At 36.0% G+C, this 22276-nt stretch overlaps 1 protein-coding gene across 2 annotated transcripts in view; it reads left to right on the forward strand.

Moving 5' to 3' along the window:
• Positions 1 to 1867: 1867 nt before the first annotated feature.
• LOC139967036 (mothers against decapentaplegic homolog 3-like) overlaps positions 1868 to 22276 on the forward strand; it is a 53197-nt gene continuing 32788 nt past the window's right edge. Inside the window, exons 1-2 of one of the 2 annotated variants that reach the window (XM_071970658.1) lie at positions 1869 to 2666; positions 9740 to 9799. In XM_071970658.1, coding sequence (XP_071826759.1) covers positions 2467 to 2666; positions 9740 to 9799 — 260 coding nt within the window. In that variant the 5' untranslated portion in view covers positions 1869 to 2466. Of the gene's footprint in view, positions 2667 to 9739; positions 9800 to 22276 lie in introns of both variants that reach the window. The other variant, XM_071970659.1, reaches the window with a different exon arrangement.

Consider the following 22276-nt stretch of genomic DNA (forward strand, 5'->3'; position numbering starts at 1 on the left):
CATCTCGTTTACTGAATTGTGTACATTATGTGGGGAACGGACGTGCGAAATGCCCCCATATATCACCATGGTGCTGCCAGTGGGGTGGAGTGGGGATGGGGTTACACTATCTTTCGGGTCACTCGGATATCGGCCTTTCATTTGAGGGGGTAAACCCGAAACTGACGTATAGATGTTCCGTCAAAATGGATTTCGTATAGTGATTTGAATGTTTGTTCATCAAAGGGCACTTTTCCATTACAATTTTGTTTTGAAAATTTTCCACCAGTAGGGCACTTTTCTAACAGTTTGAAAAATGGACAAGGGTTACTTGTTACTGTCGGAATTGAACACTTCTAATTTATGAAAAGGAGCGTTTTTTTGCGGTGTTTCACAAAACTTTGTTCCCCTGTTCCCCCTCCCCATCTGCTCGGCGGCTATACGTCGCATTTGCTTTCGCCAAATTGATATGATGGTAAACTATACATGCGCGCAGGCTTCTGGCTGCATGTGTGTCAGAATAAAGAGTGTTATGGCATTAAATAAACTTAATAAATTAAATAATAAATGACACACACAAGAGCAGCGATGCTGCCACTGCAAAAAAAACGTTGATACACATCACCGAGCTCTCAATTTCGCGAATAACAAACTGTTATCTTTTGCATCGTGATAGTGCAGTGCGGCGAACAGATTATGGTGAGGTGCGGGAGAATACTGAATTGACGGTATGGGAATACTAATAATAATAATAATAACAATAATACTTCTAATAATAATAATACTTCTAATAATAATAATAATATTAAAAAATAATAATAATCAGCTATAATTTTTTGGTATATTTGTATATATATATATCATATATATATATATATATATATGTATGTATGTATGTATGTATGTATGTATGTATGTATGTATGTATGTATGTATGTATGTATGTATGTATGTATGTATGTATGTATGTATGTATGTATGTATGTATGTATGTATGTATGTATGTATGTATGTATGTATGTATGTATGTATGTATGTATGTATGTATGTATGTATGTATGTATGTATGTATGTATGTATGTATATAAATATATTTTGTATAAATTATTTTATATAGTTTATTTATATATATTTATTTTTATTTCCGCGATAACGTGATTTGTCGGTTCAGCTCGTGTGTTTTTTTGGCTGCATACTCATTCTAGCTGGCACCGCCGTTCAGTTTGCGGCTTTGATAAGCCAATGAGGCTTCTTCGCGAGTTCCTGCTTGCAGGAGGATCTAATATACATGTGTAAAAGTAAGTTGGCCTGACGTTTCGATCCTAGCAGGATCTTCTTCAGAGGCTAAGATGTACCCCGCCCCCACTACAGCTTGAACCCATCTCATCCACCGTCTCTGCTCTGATATCACCGTAAAGCAGCAGGTATTTTGTGTTAGTATCGACATCTTCCGAATCTCAAACAAGTGCGAGTTTAAAACATATTTCGAGTCTAGGTTGTGGACTACGTAATGATTTCGACATTACAACCATGATCCATCCGCCCGAACATCATCATCCATACCATACAAGCAATGACCATTTTAGGCCACAGAAATTATATTTATGAAATGGTTTGGTATTTTTAAGAGTCGCTCATGCCTTCTAAGGACAAAAACGTTACTAAAATTAGATACCTGACAATGAGAATGACTGTGATTTCAGAGTCAAAGCAATCAAATAAAACTATATTTTTCCACATTTCCTTAATGGAAAAACAAATCATCCGATCAAGCAGCTAGAAACCAAATTAAAATGTAAAATATGTTTTTCTTTTTCATATTGAACATGGACTGTGTTGTTACCTTGAGCTATCTACTTAACAAAGCGCTCACAAAAATTTCTAGCTTTGGTGCGTAGTGCCTCGGTCTGTATGTCTGATCTGAGCTGTCCAAGAAAATCTCCCAACCAGACTTCATGTATACTATACTAGCCTAGTGTGTACACGGCACGCAAGGGACCTAGATTTACAAGGGCACACAAGACTTCTGAGAGAGAATTTCGGGTCATCTCGCAGTACTTTGGAAGTGACACTTTTAGTATTGCACATCTTTCGTCATTTTCTTTCCAGGGTTATAAATATTTTAAACTTTGAAATGTAACGGAGTTTTCTAAGGTATTTGTTTTCGTCTGCTTTTCTTACAGCGAACTTTGACAGCGTTGCAGATTTCGGAGAAACCACACCAGGTCACTGACGTTATGATATAACGACTACTGTGTAGTGTGCACTAAACAATAACACTTCAGTGCTGGTTAGGCTAGCACAGAGCTGTGGTACTATACTACTAGTACTACTATTAGTACTAGGCCAGTTGCCTTAATCCAGAAACTGATACTAAGTAGCCTACACTATTGCTGTTATTCATATGTAACCAACGTATTATCGCTGAGAAGCTGCAAAACTGAAGGATTTTTGGTGTGCCCTCAAATCAATTCTGGGGAAGAAACAATGTCTATCATGAACCCATTTACTCCACCAATTGTGAAACGTTTGTTAGGATGGAGAAAAGATGACAGCGACGATGATCGATATTCTGAAAAAGCTGTTAAAAGTTTAGTAAGGAGACTAAAAAAGACTGGTGGTATTGAAGAGCTAGAAAGGGCTATCTCCACCCAAAATAGTCAGACAAATTGTATAACTATACCAAGGTGAGATTTATAGACTGTACAGTGAACACAAATGCTCAATGGTTAGGCCTAGGCAAGTCTATACCCTACCGCCATGATAGCCCAGACCCGGAGAATCATATTACTTATTAGCTACATCCTGGCTTGCCCAACATGTAAAGTAGGTTTTGCCATAGGCCTAAGTTGGACCATAGTTTTCATTAATGCTAACAAGTGACTGAGCCTAGGCCTAGGCTTTACATTAATACAACAACAGTAGGACATTCAAGACTTAGGCCTAGGCTAGAGGCCTACATGAAATTGGTATGTAGGACTAGTCTAGTGACCTAGGCCCTAGGCTAGCACCTATTATGGTACATTAGCATTTATGATACACTTTCTGAAATTGTATGATTTTATCATAGCAACGGTAAGTAGGTTAGTCCTAGGCCAAATTGCAAGTGTGTTAACAAGTCGCAATGTGTTTTTCAGATTTTAAGTCAAAAGATGATATAAATTGCAAAGCTAGGCCTATGAAAATTAAGCCTCTCTCAAAGGGTTGTGAATGGAATAACTTGTCAGAATGGGTTGTTAGTTCTGATTCTGTGCAGTCTTCTAAGAAAAACAATGATGCTTTTCTTACTAAGAGTGGTTTATTTTGGGGTTAAGTGTGCCTTTTATTATTTCTTGATTTAGTTTGGTTTATTTAGTTTTCTTTTATGTCTATATCGTTTTGTTTGTATTACTGTGCTGGGGTTTTCTATGGTTGGGCTTTTCATGGGGCATGTGCCCTTCTTGGCCCTTTAACCTGTCATGTTATGTCAAAAGCATGATCAGTCAAGACAACAACTAGATAGTAATTTGCATGTGTTTTAATAAAGAATGCTGAAATGCCCCAAAATCATTCACCCTAAAAGTTTCTTATTGTACTTATTATGCTGGCATCAAAACAAAGGATAGTATTTAACCCAATTTAAATTCTATTGAGTGAATTGTCAGATGTACTCCACTCATTTTAAGTGAACTGTGCCATAATTGGTAACGGTGAACAGTGTCTATTTTGCAAAGATACTGCTCTGGAAATTGCTCTGTTTCTTTTTGTCTAAATACAAAAAAATGCAGCTGTGATATATGTAGAGTTAGAGAAACTTATTCAACAATGAGTACATTGTTGCCAGTTCAAAGTCTTAAAAATGTGTCCCAGTTGGACTGGGTATGCTACACCCAATTTTTACATCCTTTTTTACAAATACATGTCGAATAATAGGGACACAGGTTTTATCGAACACAAGTGTTGAAGACACGATACAGTTTCTTTCATAATCTCAACATATACTGGTTGGAATTAGCTTCTTGTCCTTCAAATCAATTTTCAATCAGTAGAATAGCCAAGAACATGTATGCCTACAGTATAGCTTATGTGAGCCTAATTAGTAATGCCATATTTTAAACTGCACAATTAGAACTGCTTACACCTAACATTGTAGTATGTTTCAATAACAACAATTGTAAACTCATAGGTAAACCAAACCAATGTTTGCTTAAGGCTGCTATTGAGAGCTCTCTGATACTTCATATTCATTGTCTGATGTCCTCATTGGAGACTGCCCCCCAAAATTCTGATAACACTGATGTTTTCATGGTCACGGTTGCTTGAAAGAAAATGCTACAATTGCATCGGCACATACTGATTTCCCTGTGGCCTGAACTTGAGTGCACTGTGGTTTAAAATAAAACAAAATAAAATAAAATAAAACTGGTGCAAATCTAAGAAATGTTGTAGTTCTTCCTTCTTTTTTCCCCCGTAGGGAACTGTATATGAGCTAAAGGCAGACCTTGTGTTGGTTTCTTTATTGAAATATTGACCAGATACATACCATGCCCAAATTGCTGTTATTGTAAATAAATATAAGACTATAAATAAGAGTATAAATATTAGTTTTGACTCTATAGAATATTTCAATCAAGCATGTGGATAAATTTTACAGTATTACCAGGGTTTTATCTATTAGTTCTAACAACCAAACTTGTTAACCAAAATGTTAAAAAAAAAAATTGGTAACACCGAAAGTGAAATGGGATAAATCATCACATGTTGTGTTTACCATGGAACAGCTCTGAAAAGCAAAACAGTATAAGCACAAAGTTGTATTACATTAATGTCACAACAATTTTTCATATTTTGAGAACTTTGTTACATGTCAATTACAAACTTGATTAACAATTAGCATAGGCCAGGCAAACAGCGCACTTAGTCTTTCATAACAGAGACACAGACAGCTGTTCTAGATAGAAACACCACTGTACATGCATTTGCATGGGATGTTTATAGAAGTATATAATATAATCTTTTACATTTATTTGTTTTTCAAATTAAGAAATCAACCAAGGTTTCTGTTTGTTACATGACTAATGTTTTTCCTGTATAAATACCAAAATAAAATTGAAAGTTGACATACTCATGTATTTATGACAAATATAACATAGGATTAAATAGTGCGAATGACCTATTCAAATAATAGAAAACTAATTTAAATCAAATAAATCAACTTAAATTTATATTTTATAAATTATAAAAAATAATAATAAAAAAATAAATATTGCCCCCCCCCCAAAAAAATCGCCAACCAGAAGGTCCTACATGTTTTGCAAGGTTGTCTGTAATGGTCAATGGTGTTGAGAATCTTGTATCTTCTGTGTCTGAGTTACTTGTTGGGCAAATGTACTATAACTTGTTCAACCTCATACAGGTAATTTCTTGAAATTTCATGAAAGAATCACAAAGCCCTCTAACTATAGGCTCTCTGGAAGCTACTGGCATTTGTGTAAGTAATGAACCATTCTAGACCCATTTTGAAATCAATTATCATAGGTGAAGGAATTCATGTTGCACTTCATTTTGTATCTATTTTCAATATTAAACAGTACTGTACTGGATTAGTAAACTCCAATGCAAGGTTTCATTCCTGTGATGTTCAGCCAGGTTAACTGTTCCAAACCACACGATTCGCAGATCTGCTTGAAAAGACTCTAAAAATCCACATCAAAGTTGGATGGCTGTTCTTTTGAGGTAGTATAAGTATGTACTGTACATACATCACCTCGGAGTACAGCACATTAGACCAGTATGTATCCATTAGATCTTTGCAGCTGTCTCGTATAGCTCTCAGGGGAAACTATCTTTTTATAGTGAATCTTACTGTTACTTTTTCACTGCTTTATTTTGCTTTCACTTTCAGGTCTTGTCCCTGTGATAGTGGTTGTGTACTACTGTCATATTCCTTCTTTCTTCCTATCTTTTCCTTCCCCCTTTTTCTACATTTCCCAAAGTTGAAACTATGCAAGATATAAGTAAAACTACCATCTATGGTCTTAGTACAGTCTACAGTACATTGAAGCATGGACTGTACATTCTTTGCATCCATTCTATAGATTCAGACTGCTAGTGTTAGCAGCAATGTTCAATAATTTATGGAAAGGATATTTATAGAAAGGATGAGTGAAGACTTAAACCACAGAGTCACAACCTCATGTACAATACATACTTTCCTTGTGCCATTGAAGGAGACATTAATATTTTAGCTTTTTATCCCATTAATTTTGGACTGTGTGAGGTACCTCCAATATTTCTAGTGTGTACTTTAGTGTCTTGGCAAGAGTCTAGTAATGTGACTCGGCTGTTATAGAAAATCTAGAGGATTTCAAAAAAATTGAACTGTATCAGAATAAGCCCAGTTGGCACAAAAAGAAGATCCTCTTAAATCTGAGAGGTTTCAATGTTGTTTGTATGCATGTTCCCCCTAGTGGATATGTTTGGTGAACATGTGACATTTAATGTTACTGAAGTACTGTTACAGTATGTGTGTTGTCTGAGGTAAGCCTCACTGAAGTCAGTCTGAATATTACTGTCTGAGCAATGCATCTCTCCACCGTTTCATGGTTTCCTTTCTCAGACAGCGGTTAGCTTCATCATCATAATGAGACAACATCATTTGCCCATTGACTTATGATGGGGTCCAGAATTGGGTTTTTGCCTGAATGATATTCTCCAATCATGTATTTTACCGTAGAAGGAGCTGGTATTGATTTTACATTGAATTGCACTTTGGCAGCACTGGGGGTTTGGTTGGTTGTGGTGTTAGGAAGGATGCATAATAATTGCCATACATGTGTGTGAAGTAATAGTCAAGGCACAGAGTCTGCATTGAAGCTCTTGGTACATATATAAATAGTCTGATAGATGTCTTTGTCTATCTGCAGGGTTATTTTATGCTTATAGTTCTGCTCAATGAACGAAAGTGATATTTTGGTTAAATAAATTACTGGTTAAATAAAGACAATTTGATAGATAAAAGCTCTTAAACTGGTATCGATCCATGTAGACAGTCAAATGCAAATTTATGTTGTGATGATCACTTACAAAAGAATATGATAAAATAGACAGACATTTAAGTTTTAACCAATCCCCCCCCCTCCCCCACATTCCCTGACCACTTTAAAGGAGAAAGAAGGAAGGACACCCTTAGACTCATGAAATTTGGAAAATTAAAGTTGTTCCTTAGTACAGTAGCCATCTGCAACCATTGTACTTGTTCTGTGTTAACAATAAACACTACTTACACATAAGATGTTATAGGGCTTCTTCAATTTATAGCATTTTGCAGACAGTGCACCTTTGCTTCAGTACGTTGTACTACTGTATCTGTTGAGGTCCTGAAAAGTTTTTATTATATAGAAATTTACCACCCATACTCCCATAGAAGTCCCAAATTCATTTTAATTGTTGCATTTAATTTTTCAAGATGTAAATGTAAAATGTACCTAATTTGGGGGTTGGGGGGTTGGGAGGGGGGGGGGAGAGTGGGAAAATGTTTCAAGGTGACTAATTGCCTGTTACTGTAAGAATTCAGGTTTGGAATACTACGTATTCTGTGAATTATGGTCTTCACCTACATCATCACCTCATCACTATTTACTTGGCTCCTCTCTAACCCGTTTCCAACTCTACTGAACAAGTGCAATTTGTTAAACTACATGACTGGGACATAGAGTTGGAGACAGGTAAGTATCGTGTCTTACAAATCCAGACACCAGTAAGTTGTGGGGATTTAGGCTGAAACTGATAGGTTCAGCATTCGGTCCTTGCCCACAGTAGCCTCGGTTGATGGCAGCAATTGTCTTCGAAGGTGTGATCACCATCATGGTATCACACATTCATAGTATTTAATAGTTTCACAAATTCACCACTGTAACCATGTTTCACAGAAGATGTACAGATATTCCTTGGCACATTTCCAAGGGAGGATTTGTATACTGTCAAGTCTAATATCCACTGTCCAGAGTGTTGGGTTTGTAGGTAATGATGGTGTAATATCCAATGGAGCAACATTTTGAGCACTCAAAAGTGCGATACTGTATATGTGAGTGTTGGGTTTATAGGTGATGATGGTGTAATATCCAATGGAGCAACATTTTGAGCACTCAAAAGTGCGATACTGTATATGTGAGTGTTGGGTTTATAGGTGATGATGGTGTAATATCCAATGGAGCAACATTTTGAGCACTCAAAACTGCAATAAACTGTATGTGAGTGTTGGGTTGGTAGGTGATGATGGTGTAATACTTAATGAAGCAACATTTTGAGCACTCAAAACTGCAATAAACTGTATGTGAGTATTGGGTTGGTAGGTGATGATGGTGTAATACTTAATGAAGCAACATTTTGAGCACTCAAAACTGCATTATGTGAGTGTTGGGTTTATAGGTGATGATGGTCTAATGTACAATGAAGCAAATTTTTAGCCCTCAAACTGCAATATGTGAGTGTTGTGTTTGTAAATGATGATGGTGTAGTATCCAATGAAGCAACATTTTGAGCACTCAAAACTGCAATAAACTGTATGTGAGTGTTGGGTTTGTAGGTGATGATGGTGCAGCCGTCAAGTGCAATGTTCTGAATTAAGTAACATCACAGGCATTCTGATGATACTGTAGCATTACATGCAGTTCACACAATGCCACATTCGTCTTGTTTAATATCCTGTACAGGAAGTCGTTCATTAAATCTGTACGGTTGTTGGCCGTTGTCAGAGTCAATGAAACCCTGGATTGCTCTGATATTAATACTCACAATTTTTGAGTTAAATATGAGGTCTCTGTTAGAGGGAAGCAATCCACATATATACAGTATTTTAAAACGAACCTGTATTTGCACAACTGAAGGAAGGTGGAGAGTGTTGAGGAAATGGGTTGGGGAGGGAGCAGAGGAGGATTTTAATAGGTGTTCAGACTTCGTAAAGTATGAATTGTCCGCCCCTTCTAATTCTCCTTTATCCTCAGTTCCCTACCCTGGGTCCTCTGCACTGAATGTGTACAATAAGTACTAGTCTTCTGTACTATTTTGTCACTCCTACATGTTTGAAAGTATTTGTATGCTTCCTTTGGACAAGTTGATTTTGAGAGTACTGGCAATATTGCTCTGTTTTAAAACTATTTTTGGAATGAAGCCCAGATGCCCCAAACATAGTCTTTGCTTTGAATTTCATCAAATATTAATAATACCATATAGACATACAATAGAAATATTTGTTCTCTTCATTGCCAGAGGTACAGTGCACCCTTGATAGAAATGTATATCCCATACATTCACATGTTTACTCTTCCCAACCTCTCATGTATATTTGGATTTGAGGTCGGTCTTTACATTAGTATCATGTATTGCCAGCAATACTTGGGAGATGATGTGAAAATAAACATTGATACACTCTTTTGCAACGTTTGCAGATCTGTCGCAAATGTTGATGAAATTATAATGATTTTATTTTGAAAGAAAGGCAGAGAGTTGTGGTACAAGCCGTTTCTTGATGTTATTTGCTGTAGTCTGAAAAAAATTGGATTTCTCCATCTTTGAGCATTAATCTTGAGACACCTATTTTAATACATTACTACTGTAGGATGTAAAGTTGCAATTCTGTGAGAAAATGTCAAGTTCTTTGATAAACGGCATCTAATAGACCGGAGAATTTGAATACATTCACTGTTTGGACAACAAACTGAAGGCCTCATTATTCTCCTGTTTTTCTCTCCTTTTTTTTGTCTTTTGGTTACTCTTTCAGATCAGAATATATCACCGGCGGAGCCCAAATTATGCCGCATCCCTCCAATTCCAATTCGGAGTAAGTGAGATGCAAACATTTCATGGCTTCTCTCCCCTTATCCTGCCTCCTCTATCCATCCTCCTCCGCACTACTGTACCCTCTGTACTTGCTCGTTTCTTTTAGTTTCACAGCTTGTCTTATTTGGTGGCACATTGGTGGCATGTTGTAATCACTCTTCCTTCTGTTCTTGTCCTTCCGTACCGTCAGCATCTTCGGTTATTTTACCCGTTCTTTTATCCTCACCACACAGTACTTGCCTAACCATTTTCCTCCTCCTCCTCCTCCACCTCCTCAATTCTCCTCATGACCTCCTCCCATATTGTCTTGCACCCTCATTCTCCTTGTTACAACTTCTTCCCTCAATCCACCTCCTGACCATCTCCCCTTTTGGGTTTCACACTTCATTCTCTTTGTTCCAACTTCTTCCTTGTCCTCCTGCCAAAGTCACTCTCACCTTGGTTTTCCTTGAAGAGCAACCCATTTTACAACTTTGTACACAAGCATAAAATAATATGTAATATTAATAAGTGAATTAACAAGAGCTGCTTGCTGTATATATACATATAATTGTCCTTTGCAAAGGAGCATTATTCTGTTTTAATGCTTGCATATCTACTATTGTGGAAAGTTGCACCCCTTTCAGTTTTTGACATTTTTCCTTTTAGATGTTCTCAATACTGGGACATCTTGGGTGTGCTTCTAACTGTGGCATTTAAAAGTTGGTTAACTCTATATTAAAGGAAATATGTACATGAATGATTCATTTGTAAACATTTAAGTTATACCCAAAGTAACATTACTGTAAAGAGGTTTGCAGGAGAATAATGTACTTAGTACAGTATCTAATATGAGAAGCACACACTGCCAATTTGTTACGCAGTGTTGATAGCTTGACAATTAGTCTAACATTGTAGACATCAACAGAGTAACCTCTTTGCAAGTACAGTGGAAGATTATTAGTGTGTTACTGTGTTGGGATGTATGGTACATTACCTGCACACAGAATATAGATGTCCATCATGTGTTTAATATAATTACTGTACATCATTGTTGCCTCTTAAAAATGGACACATGTTTGGTTTACGTTGATGTGCAAACAGGAATAGTAAATCTTAATGTCGCAGCTACTGTACAGTATGTCCAAATGAGAAATGATTTCTTCCTTTCAAAATTAACAGACTTTTTAATATGAGAGCACTTTCAACTACTAGCCTTAACAGGACTAGTTTTCCTGCACTACATTTTAAACTTTGGATGTTACCTTTTCCATCCTTGATATCATGATCATGATAAAAAAAAAGTGTGACTCGCAGGAAGAGTGGCAGGTGATGGTCTCATTGAATTACACCCTGTAATCAAACAGAAATGCCTGATATATTTGGCAATAAGTTAGCTTATATAACTTTCTTGTTGGAAGCTGGTAAAAGTTACTGTAACTGTGCAGTGTTTTAGTTGATTACCATCAACATGAAGAGAAGATGGTTTTTGCAAGTTTTTTTCAAAATTATTTACAAATTGTGGGTATCCATAGTAAATTAAGTCCAAAGTCAGTAACCTTTATAACCACAGGCATTCATTGTTGGATGTGGCCTGCATGTAATATTGGTAGTGGAAGGGAACATGTGTCAGGTGATGGGAGAGTGTTTCAATCCTTAATGCGATGATAAAAGATAAAACAGAACAGTACAGTAGATGAAGTTAAAATAACATTTATGAAAACTCTTAAGACGCTTTTTCAGTCAAACTTTGATAATGATTCAGTATCTTTGACATGAGGAGGCGCAGGTTGTCAGATACAAACTAAAGTATGCCAGTTTTCATAAATCTATTTCAATGTGGTTGGGTCTTCAATACCATAGTTGTGGTACTGTATATATCAACTGGTCACTGCAATCAAGTCCTGTAGGGATCAAATGAGATTAACCAAATACTGTACTCAGATTGACACTTTCAGCGACGCTTTAATTTTTCAATAGTTTTCTAACAGTGGTCCAGTGTGAAAACTGTCCTTAATTGGGTTGGAAGATGGTTTCTCCATAAAGTCTCGGTATTAAGATTGAGGTCTGATGCATGACGTATGTACCTACAGTATATGAACACCCTAGAAGTACAAACTTAATACAAACTGAATACAAACTGAATACAAACTAGAATACAAACTGCCCATAAACATGCCAAAACAATGTCCAGGGTAAATTTTACAGATCATGTTCTTATCTTTCAGTGTAGTAGTACAGTCAGTAAATTGGCATTTTGGATTCATTCATAATTAAGGGATTTTAATGTTGCTTCCTTACTTTAATACCTGTCTCTTCAAAACTATCACACCTTTGCTCATTTACCATTCCTTGTACGTTCTGATATTCTTTAATTTTAACATTTGTTGATCTATTTTTTCCTCAATATTCTTGTATTTACTTCGCTCCTCGCTTACCTGTCTCCTCGCAACCTTTCTAAAAATTTTTTTTTATACACCTTAATTTGATGGAAGAAAAAGCTTCCTTCTGTTAATTTCTTGCTGATGTTATTTATTCAACGTTGATTATATATTTGTTTTTATTTGGTCATTAATTTAATGGGATGCAAATATGCTAAATATAACCCTCTAGCATATTAACAAAAACACATTATTCTTACTGTTTATGTTCTGCTGTATTCCTATACGTATACAAAATATGAAATACAGCACATTGTAAAACATAGATCTGTAGTCTATATATACAACAATCTAAGGACTCCTCAATTCATCTGACGTTGTACCGCCTCCTGAATGTACTGATATAGCCCTCAATTGGAAATACATTGCATTTTTACCTGATTTGGTTGAGACCTCAAACCGTTTTGTAAGGTAATCTTAGTGTCTTCATGAGGTAGGTCATAGTAATCACAGTTTGAAATGTCATTTTACAAGATATCTTATGATGTTGTTTCGTCATTGTTTTCTTAGAAGTTAACACGAAAGTCAAATACCACCTTGAATTATGGACTATGCAGGGGTCCAGCGAGAACATTCTTGCGAAGTTCATCATCTTTGCAAGAATGGGCGAAAGAAAGAATAAAAAAGATAAAGATAGAAACTTGAAGATCTGCATGGTATCAAGAATTCAATTTCAGAGTTTTAATTCATTGCTTTAGGGATTTGTTTTGTTATTGACTTGGTGGTTTGTTGAGCTTGTAGTAAAGTTGCTGTACAAGCAAACTCGGTCTTTCTAGAAACGTCCATCGCGACTGCTCAGATAGCGTTTCAGAAGATGAACCAGGTTTAATATAAAAATTGCTTATAACATTTTTTGATTTGATATGAAGGTTCATTTTCAGAATTCAAACCATGAAACTGGGAGATTGATAGGCTTGGAAGGTCTTTTTCCTTAAATGATGCAAAGACATATTTTTTGGTGGGTAAGGGAGGAGGAGGGGGTAATAAGGGGAGGGGGATTTCCATTTGGGAATCTGTTTCTACAGCAATTTTTTCATCTTGTGTTTTATAAAGCGCCCCTCTTTCTAGTAACTTTGATCATGCATGGTTGATAATTTAAGTCTTGGCAAAGTTACGATCAGCTTATTGCAGCAAGACTCTAGAGTACTAGAGTTACCATGTAACTTCACTTATTTGGATCATACTCAAACCCTCTACAACTGGTGGAATTATTTAACTGAAAGCAGTATTTTTTACTTGATTATTTATTTGTTGCCAAAGACAAAAGGTACCTTTGCCATGATGAAGGCATGAGTGTGTACAGTACAATATGTAACACACTTGCATGGAAACAAGGTAAATCACCTCGCATACTTTGGAGGAACTTGGTATGTAGATTCCCCAATTAAATGCTCTTGGCTGCTTTAGTTATTGGGTCAAGGCAAAGTTCATCTGAGATCACCAGTACACAAGCTCTTGTACTGCCATTGGCCAGTACAAAATCGACGCTCCTCCTCATTTATACCACAATGCATAAAACTTCATACCTTCAATTTCAAATGCTAGAACTTGTATGTTTGGTTTCTTTTGCTAGGACTGTTCCTGTCTCTTGCATGATCCATTGCATTTTTTAGGATTAATCGTACATGTCTTCATAATTTGATATTTTAAAATATTTTTGTATACTGTTTACTGTTCTTGTCGAGCATTCACTTGAGGTCGCTTGAGGTCAACAATAGGGAAATTTGAGCGCCTCCTATTAGGCAAGCTACAGTGCATTTTTGATCGAAAGTGATATTGCAATCACCAGTTTTTCCAAAATACGGAAATTTGTAAACAAGCTTGCTCGACAACCAGCATCAACCAAGCTTTGAGTTGGCTAGTAGGAGTCCCTCCATAAGTAGTTTACCTTCTAGAAGTACAATAGCCACGTCCAGTACAGCATTTTGTTGGTGAGAGGACTGTCTGTATCTGATCTTGCCTTATTTACTTTGTTCCTCGCTAGCCTGTCTCCCTACAACCTTAGCACTCTTGTTCGTGCCTAAAATGAACTGGTAACCTTTTAACACTGCGCGCCCTCCGGTCAATGCCCTTTCTTCCTTTTGGTCAGTTGCCAGTGACGGTCTGCAACCCAAAAGTTGGTAAAAACATTCCAATGGGTGGTGGGATTTTCCCCAAAGTTAAGCCTGGATTCTGAGGAGTGAGGCTGTGGTGGGTCGTCACCCACTCCTCATAGCAGATCATTGGTCGAGAGTCTGAACTTTGCAGATCACTGATGTATAGTATAACGTTAGTTAAATTTGTGGAATATAGAAAAATAAGTTTCTATAATAATATTTACGACAGGTTTGTGCCAATCACATCAGTGATCCCTGTTGTTGTTGTTGGCATCATCTGAATGGCTGGTGGAAGTATTTTGGGTCAGAAGACTCCATTCCTGTACAATATTAGACAGGATTGGTATATAGATATCCTGTACAATATTAGACAGGATTGGTATACAGATTTCCTGTACAATATTAGACAGGATTGGTATTCAGATATCCTGTACAATATTAGACAGGATTGGTATACAGATATCCTGTACAATATTAGACAGGATTGGTATTCAGATATCCTGTACAATATTAGACAGGATTGGTATTCAGATATCCTGTACAATATTAGACAGGATTGGTATTCAGATATCCTGTACAATATTAGACAGGATTGGTATTCAGATATCCTGTACAATATTAGACAGGATTGGTATACAGATATCCTGTACAATATTAGACAGGATTGGTATACAGATATCCTGTACCTTATTAGTCAGTATTGATATACAGGATATAGAAAATTGCCCTTGCCTGCCATTGTACACTATCATCACTACACAGTATGCAGTGCACAGAAATTGCCAAATGTTTCAGCTTATCGAACATTTTATGTTCTGCTTAGATCGAAGCTCTTGGAAATGTTTTTTTTGTGTGTGTGTGTGTGTGTTCATTGTTATGGGTGTGAAGCTGCTCAGTCATGTGAAACAAAACATGTACATGTAATGTATGCTGTCTTTAGAATCAGTAGCTAAGCTTGCAATCTACAGTATAGAAGAGCATTGACTACATATTTCATGTACAGCTTGGCTTTTTAAGGCAAAGCAATGTATGAAGCTCACAACTATAACTAGTGATACAGACTTATGAAATTTTAATGTCTATTTTTTTTGTAGTGTTTAGAGTTGTTTATTGTAATGTTCCTCTTTGAAGCTTGAAATTGTGGTTTAAAGTATCAATAGTCTGAGTGCAAAGTACATAGCTATGGTTTTGCATACATTGTTTATTTTCGGCGTAGGTGAGCCTGTGCATACAGTAGGCCATGGTGCTGTTATTTCACAATCTCCGCATATAAAAGTGTCAATGTACAATGTAGTTTACCTTTAAATCGTTTCATTGGTTGGTGGTCTTGTTTCATGTTTGATTTCGCTCCTCCATTGTATAATTCAGAACACTTGAATCGAGATCCCCCAACAACAGTTAATATTCTATGATGTGTGATTAAATAAATCTGCCCTGTTAGTTCACATCACTGATGGTGCACTTCTAAATAATATGTTTAAAACCTCCTTACCAGATTCAGTCATTCTAAAATTAGTTTTGTTTTGGTTAGAAATTTATAGTAACTTAGTTTGGAACAGAGTTTAAAAGAAAATGTTGCTTTTGCCCTTTTGATTTCTAAATCTAATATTGTAATGTCGTGACCAGTAATTTAATTGGTTGATACCCACAAGTGAGTATTAGGAATATGTAATGGTATAGGGAGTTGGAAATCTCAGTGGTTCTGACTTTATTCTTGGACAAAGATCACATGCTCTACATTAGTCAGGTAGTTAATAATAATAAATTATATTTATATATAGCGCTTAATACAGCGTATTAATGCAGTTCAAATGTAGGAAAGAGAAATTGGAAACCAAGGAAAACAAGAAACTAGGAATCAAACAGAAATGTTTTAAGTTGTCTCTTGAAAAAAGAGAGGGAGGGAGAGTCACAAATGTGAAATGGGAGTTCGTTCCAAAGAGAAGGCGCAGCGATAGAAAAGACATGATCGCCATAACGAGTGCGGGTACATGGACCAGGAGTTAATTGTTAATGCGCATGATAGGAAGAGCGAAGTGTAGTAGTAACTTCATGGCAAGGAATCACATTTGAAGTCTTCTGGCTTTCTGGTTGATTCCTTGCAGACAGCAAAAGCAATCTATTGATAGTGGTGGCATGTGTTTGGGTGGGTGTGTGGGTGTGGCTTGCCTCATGAATTCACTTCAAGCTTGTACAGTATGTACTTCTTCCTTAGTAGTATGTCAATGCGCCTTGGTGAGTTCTAAGTTGTTTTCATAATTGGTAGAGGTCATTGGTCATTTGATGTCACCAGTTGCCAAACTATGAAAATCTTGTTAGCAAGGGTACTCGAGAAGTACAGTACTGGGAAACTTGGGCAGCTGGTGCCCCTAAATGCTAACTTTCTATGTGTTTGGTTGAGGTCAAATGTCATCTGAAAACATAAACTAGTTGACTTATTAAGTCCAGCTTGCATACACTACATGCATGGAATGTAAATAGCCCTTTGCTGAGTTATAAGTTGCCTTGGTTAGTGGTGTGGGTCAAAGGTCATATGAGGTCACCGGTGGTCAAAGTATGTAAACTTTGAAACGACTCATTTAGTACAGTGAATCTTACAGTTGAGTGGTAGGTATCCCTTGGTGAGAAATTTGTATTTGTTGCCATCATTTGTTTGTGGGAACTAATGCTTTCATGTTCATAGGACTGAAACACCACACATCATGCTTTGTTTGAATAAGGACATGTTAAAGATGATCTGAGTGATTTCAAGTTACTTCCAACAAAAAAAAAAGGGGAGGAGGTGTTGGGTGGGAGGGGGGGAGGGGGAGAGGGATAGAGGGGTAGGCAGTGGAAAGGGTGATTAGATGATTGGAAGGAAAGTGGTTTTGGTAGTAATTCCTGAGAATATTTCAGAATGAAGTGTATTGGTTCTATCTTGATCAGTATTGTGTTATGGGTCATGTCTACAAATGTTATATACAAACACCTCGGCAGTAGACCCACCCCTCTGATGTTTTGGAAAATTTGGATCTAACTTCAATCTTCAACAAACTTTCCTCAGTTGTTCTATCAATCATATAGCTGAGGGAAATGTTTTAAGTCAAGAAACCACAAAGCCTCTGGGATTTCCAATCACCTGTTGACTTATCCTTTACATAGAATTCTGCTGAGTTAAGAGGTTTAGAAGGAAATGTAACTTAGAATGCTTTATTTTTTGGAAAGGGGGTAAAAAGATAAAAAGGACATTGTACCCCTTGTTGTCATAGTATTTTCACATGTTGATTAAGGTTTTAGACAAAAATAGTACCGTTTGCCAATTTTCCTTTTACTCAACTGGAGCAGTCAAAAACATACTCCTAATCATGTTAAGTGGTTCATTATCAAGAGGCAGCACTTCAAAATTCAAATTTTGGAGAATCCAAATCTATTGATTTGATTTGAGCTTAAATGAGGTAAGCAGGCAAAGTCGGGTCTGCATGAATGTGTTTTTGACATATGTGGTTGATTAAAGCAATAACATCAGACACTGGGGGCAGCTTAAGGGATTTAATCTGTGAATAGGGGGACGGGATAGGGGTAGGGGGATGGGGGATGGGGGATAGGGGTGGAAGAGGGAAAGTGGAACATATTGAGGGGGCAAACCACAAACTTACCCTAAACAATCTGAAGCACAATTATAATGTTTACAATATTCTTCAACAACAAGGAGACTGAATCTAATTCTAAATTAATAACATTACAATTTTATTGTATCATTAAATGATATAATTTGTTTACAATATTCTTTAACAACAAGGACCCTTTTCAAGAACACACATGGAAGTATGGTACTTTTGAAGTTATTGCTTATAAATTAATGACATTAAGATTTTATTGTATAATAAATTAAATGATGTTATTTGTTCCATTTGTAATTACTGTGGTAAATGTAACGTTTATTGGTTTGTATACAAGTACTTGAGCCTTCCATGTCTGTGTGCAAAAGTTAATTTCAAGACTGTTGTTTTTGTCAGTGTGAAAACATATGTTAATTAACAGAATGAATATTGGTAATTAAGATGCTATCATTTTCAAACTGTTCAAGTTGATCAAAACACATTTAGGAAATTGCTGTCTAAGGTACTATGTAGTGATTTCTATTATCACTCATTTGTAAATATCCTATGACAATTATACATAGAAAACTGCTGATGGTCACATTCAAGTGGTCCCCTTACGTGGCTGATGCCTTATGGTTACACTCCATTGGCTCAGGTGTGTTTTTTTTTCCACTGCACAAACCTTGTGAACCACTTTTCACAGAAAGTGGTTCTTGGCCCTCAAAACCATAATTTCACTACGCTGTCCCCAGCCTTTGAAAAAATTATATGTAAATCATATGTTATCGACTGGCTCTTGGCCACTTTTTACAGAGCATAGCTCTGCTACTTGTCCCTAAAACGGAATAATTTATCCTGGATTGCATCCTTAAATGCTGTACAAAATGGTCAAATTGCTATTCAATTGCAAAGATGTACAGTAGTTTTAATACACATTATAAATGTAAGCTAGAGAGATTTCAAGACTGCTGCATAAAATGTCAACACTAAATTATTCATTGCAAAATGTTGCTGAATGTTGCCAGCTTGTTCTCCAATGAAGCATTTTAGGACTTATGAGAACTCTGGATGTCTTTTCCAAGATTTGTATTTTTTACAATTCATGATGCTTTGCTTGATTGCTGAAGTATGTTTTGTTTCAGTTTTATGTTGCATTCTGATGCTATTACACAAACACTGGATAGAGGAGCTTATTGCAAAGTCTATGACATTTAACAGTCTCACTGAGTGTGCACATATGATAGCTTTTCATTGTAATACGCAAGAACTGCTTTAGATGCCATTTGACAGACTACAATTTATAAGAAGCCAATCCTAATACTCTATTATTATGAATAAAGCAGTACTAGGGGTACATATGACCTTCCTGTAGTAGCTTCTGTGATATTATATGTGCTAAACACCTCATACACACCCCTACTGTGGTAGTAGTAGTAGTATTACTACTACCACATGGAAGATACTGCCTACCAACTATTAACAGTACTTAGCTCTGTGTGTTGTCATTGGCCACCTTTTTATCAGCAGTCACTGAAGTAATTGTGTAGTTGAACTGACATCTTCACATGAAGATCATGCATGCATGTATGCATGTGGGCAAGCTGATGGTTAAGGACTACATACTGCTACTACTTGAAGAGAGGAACCACCCCATGGAATTGCTGTTTCCTGTTTGCCACAGGAAGGTTGCATTCTCTGTCACTTCCTAAGTCCAATAGTTCACTCAAAATGAAGTTGGGATTAATAAAGAAATCCCATTAGTGTGCTCTGACAGTCTTTGGCTGTTATTGGTGAAAGTTTAGGCTTTGCATCGGGATTACTCCCAGGAAGGGCTACTGTTTTCAAATCTTCTTGCTATTTATAGGACAATTTTGAAAACACAGTATGAAACCCTAGTGTACAAGTATGTTGTTACCTACTTCATATACATATATATGTAATAAGTTTACCATATATACTGTATTAGAGATAAGTTATTAACCGTCATCTATATACAGTACTTACAGAAGTCCATTGATGGATGGAAGATAGAGATTTTAAATCTTACCTTATGTGATCAAATTAAATGTTTTATAGCCGCATTTTGCTTTGGGTTGTCAAGTGTTACCAAGCTGAATAATTGGACTACCAGAACATTAGCTGTTACACAGATTTAATGTAATGATTTATTATTTTATCGACAAAACCTTGTAGCTTATGCATGCCTCTTTAAATTTGTTTGGCCTAATTTTGCTTGATTAATGTGACAGATTACATTTCCCTTCCTTATCGTATCCTTTATGTTGGGTGTCTTGCAAAATCTTCAAACAATATTCAACGCAAAATATTACACTTTAATCTTACGACTCAAACACGCATACTACATATTTAAGGGAACATAATGTTTGATCTGATGTTTTTCGTTATTTTTCAATGTATCACTGGTGTGGTTCATAGATGATATATGTCATTTAATGACTGCAAATGACAGTGATAGTGGTTAAAACTAACAGAAGCGGCTAAACAACGGTAAATTTTGAAAGCATTTTTGAAAAAAAAAAAAACAGTTATTGTAAGAGCTAGACTAAGACTAGATGTGAGTTTAGTAATGAATAAGCAACACTAAACAGCGACGGTGTCACAGGTGTAAATCATACAATACTGCTCAAGTTTTAGATTCCAAATTTGAGTTTAAAAAAAACAAATTATAGCCTAGTTAGAGAGAGCTTGTGAAAATGATGGCAGGTATGTGATACCAAGTGTAGTATTATGTGTGACTATCCTAGGTCTTGCACACTTATTACTGTTGTCACTAGTCTGCTAGTTGCTTCGAGGATCAGATATATTCTTTGAGAAAGATGAGCTTCGTTGGTACTGAATATGCATTACAGTACGTTCTCTCATTGGCTTGTTTAAATTCAGAGGCACGGCGTAACAATACAAGAATGAACTCTGTCTTCAGCGAATACATTTTTGGATACTTTCGATCATTTAATTCTTGGTTAATGAAACGTTTTTGACAAAATTAGCTTGGTGAAACATCATTTTTCATGGTTCATCAGATAAGCAGCTTGAGCGAAGTTCCATATCTTGAAAACGAACAGTTTTAGGTATTTTCTGTTTCGAAACGCACAGAATCACATTTAAGTAAACGCAGTTGAAAGAAACTGTTGAGTGCCTTGCTATTAATTTTAGTCTTGACAAAAGCTGTTTACATGTAAAGGGTCTGTTCATGTACAGAGTTTATTGCCAGAATTTACTTCATGAATGCTATTTATGAATTTTCTTTGTTTCATTAATAACAATCTTTTAACGTCAGGATTGGTTACTTTTTCATGCTACACAGTTTTGATTTTACTGTTAGAGCTATGAACTCCTATAAGGGGTACAGTCATATTTTTGTTGTTATATTGCCTATCATATGTAAATTTAATACCAGACTTTACCAACTCTAGAGTACAGTTTGTGGTTGAAAAAATAAAGGCAAGATGTGCAGGTACATCAGGTGTTCTGTGGGTGAAGTTACTATTGTGCATTGTATCATGTATAGTACATTCACCTTATTTATACATATTGTCTGAAAATATCTGTGGTAAAGGTAGTTACCAAATGAGTAAGGATAGTTGATGTAGCTGTACAGTACATAGTAACTTGTAAAGTGTATAGTAATCTTAAAGTGATATAGTAACACCAAATCATGTAACATTACAGTATTGGTAAGGATAGTTACTGTAGCTGTACAGTATACTAGTAAAGTGTATCATAGCCTGCAAGTGATATACTGTAGTGACTGCCGTGATGTAGTTAATGTACAGTGATATAGTATAAACTAACACCAAATCAAGTAACATGTACTTGTATAGTGTGAATAAGGATAGTTGCTATAACTGTACAGTATATATTTAGTAACTAGTAAAGTGTACAGTAAAGTGATATAGTAACTGTACAGTGATGTAGTATAAACTAACACTAATCATATAACATATATGTAGTATGGGTAAGGATAGTTACTGTACTGTACAGTTTATATAGTAACTAGTTATAAAGTGTATAGTAACCTTCAAGTGATATAGTAACTGTACAGTGATGTAGTATAAACTAACACTAATCATATAACATATATGTAGTATGGGTAAGGATAGTTACTGTACTGTACAGTTTATATAGTAACTAGTTATAAAGTGTATAGTAACCTTCAAGTGATATAGTAACTGTACAGTGATGTAGTATAAACTAACACTAATCATATAACATATATGTAGTATGGGTAAGGATAGTTACTGTACTGTACAGTTTATATAGTAACTAGTTATAAAGTGTATAGTAACCTTCAAGTGATATAGTATAAACTAACACTAATCATATAACATATATGTAGTATGGGTAAGGATAGTTACTGTAC

Source organism: Apostichopus japonicus, chromosome 4 (assembly GCF_037975245.1).
Source record: "Apostichopus japonicus isolate 1M-3 chromosome 4, ASM3797524v1, whole genome shotgun sequence".
NCBI classification, from domain to species: Eukaryota; Metazoa; Echinodermata; class Holothuroidea; order Aspidochirotida; family Stichopodidae; genus Apostichopus; species Apostichopus japonicus.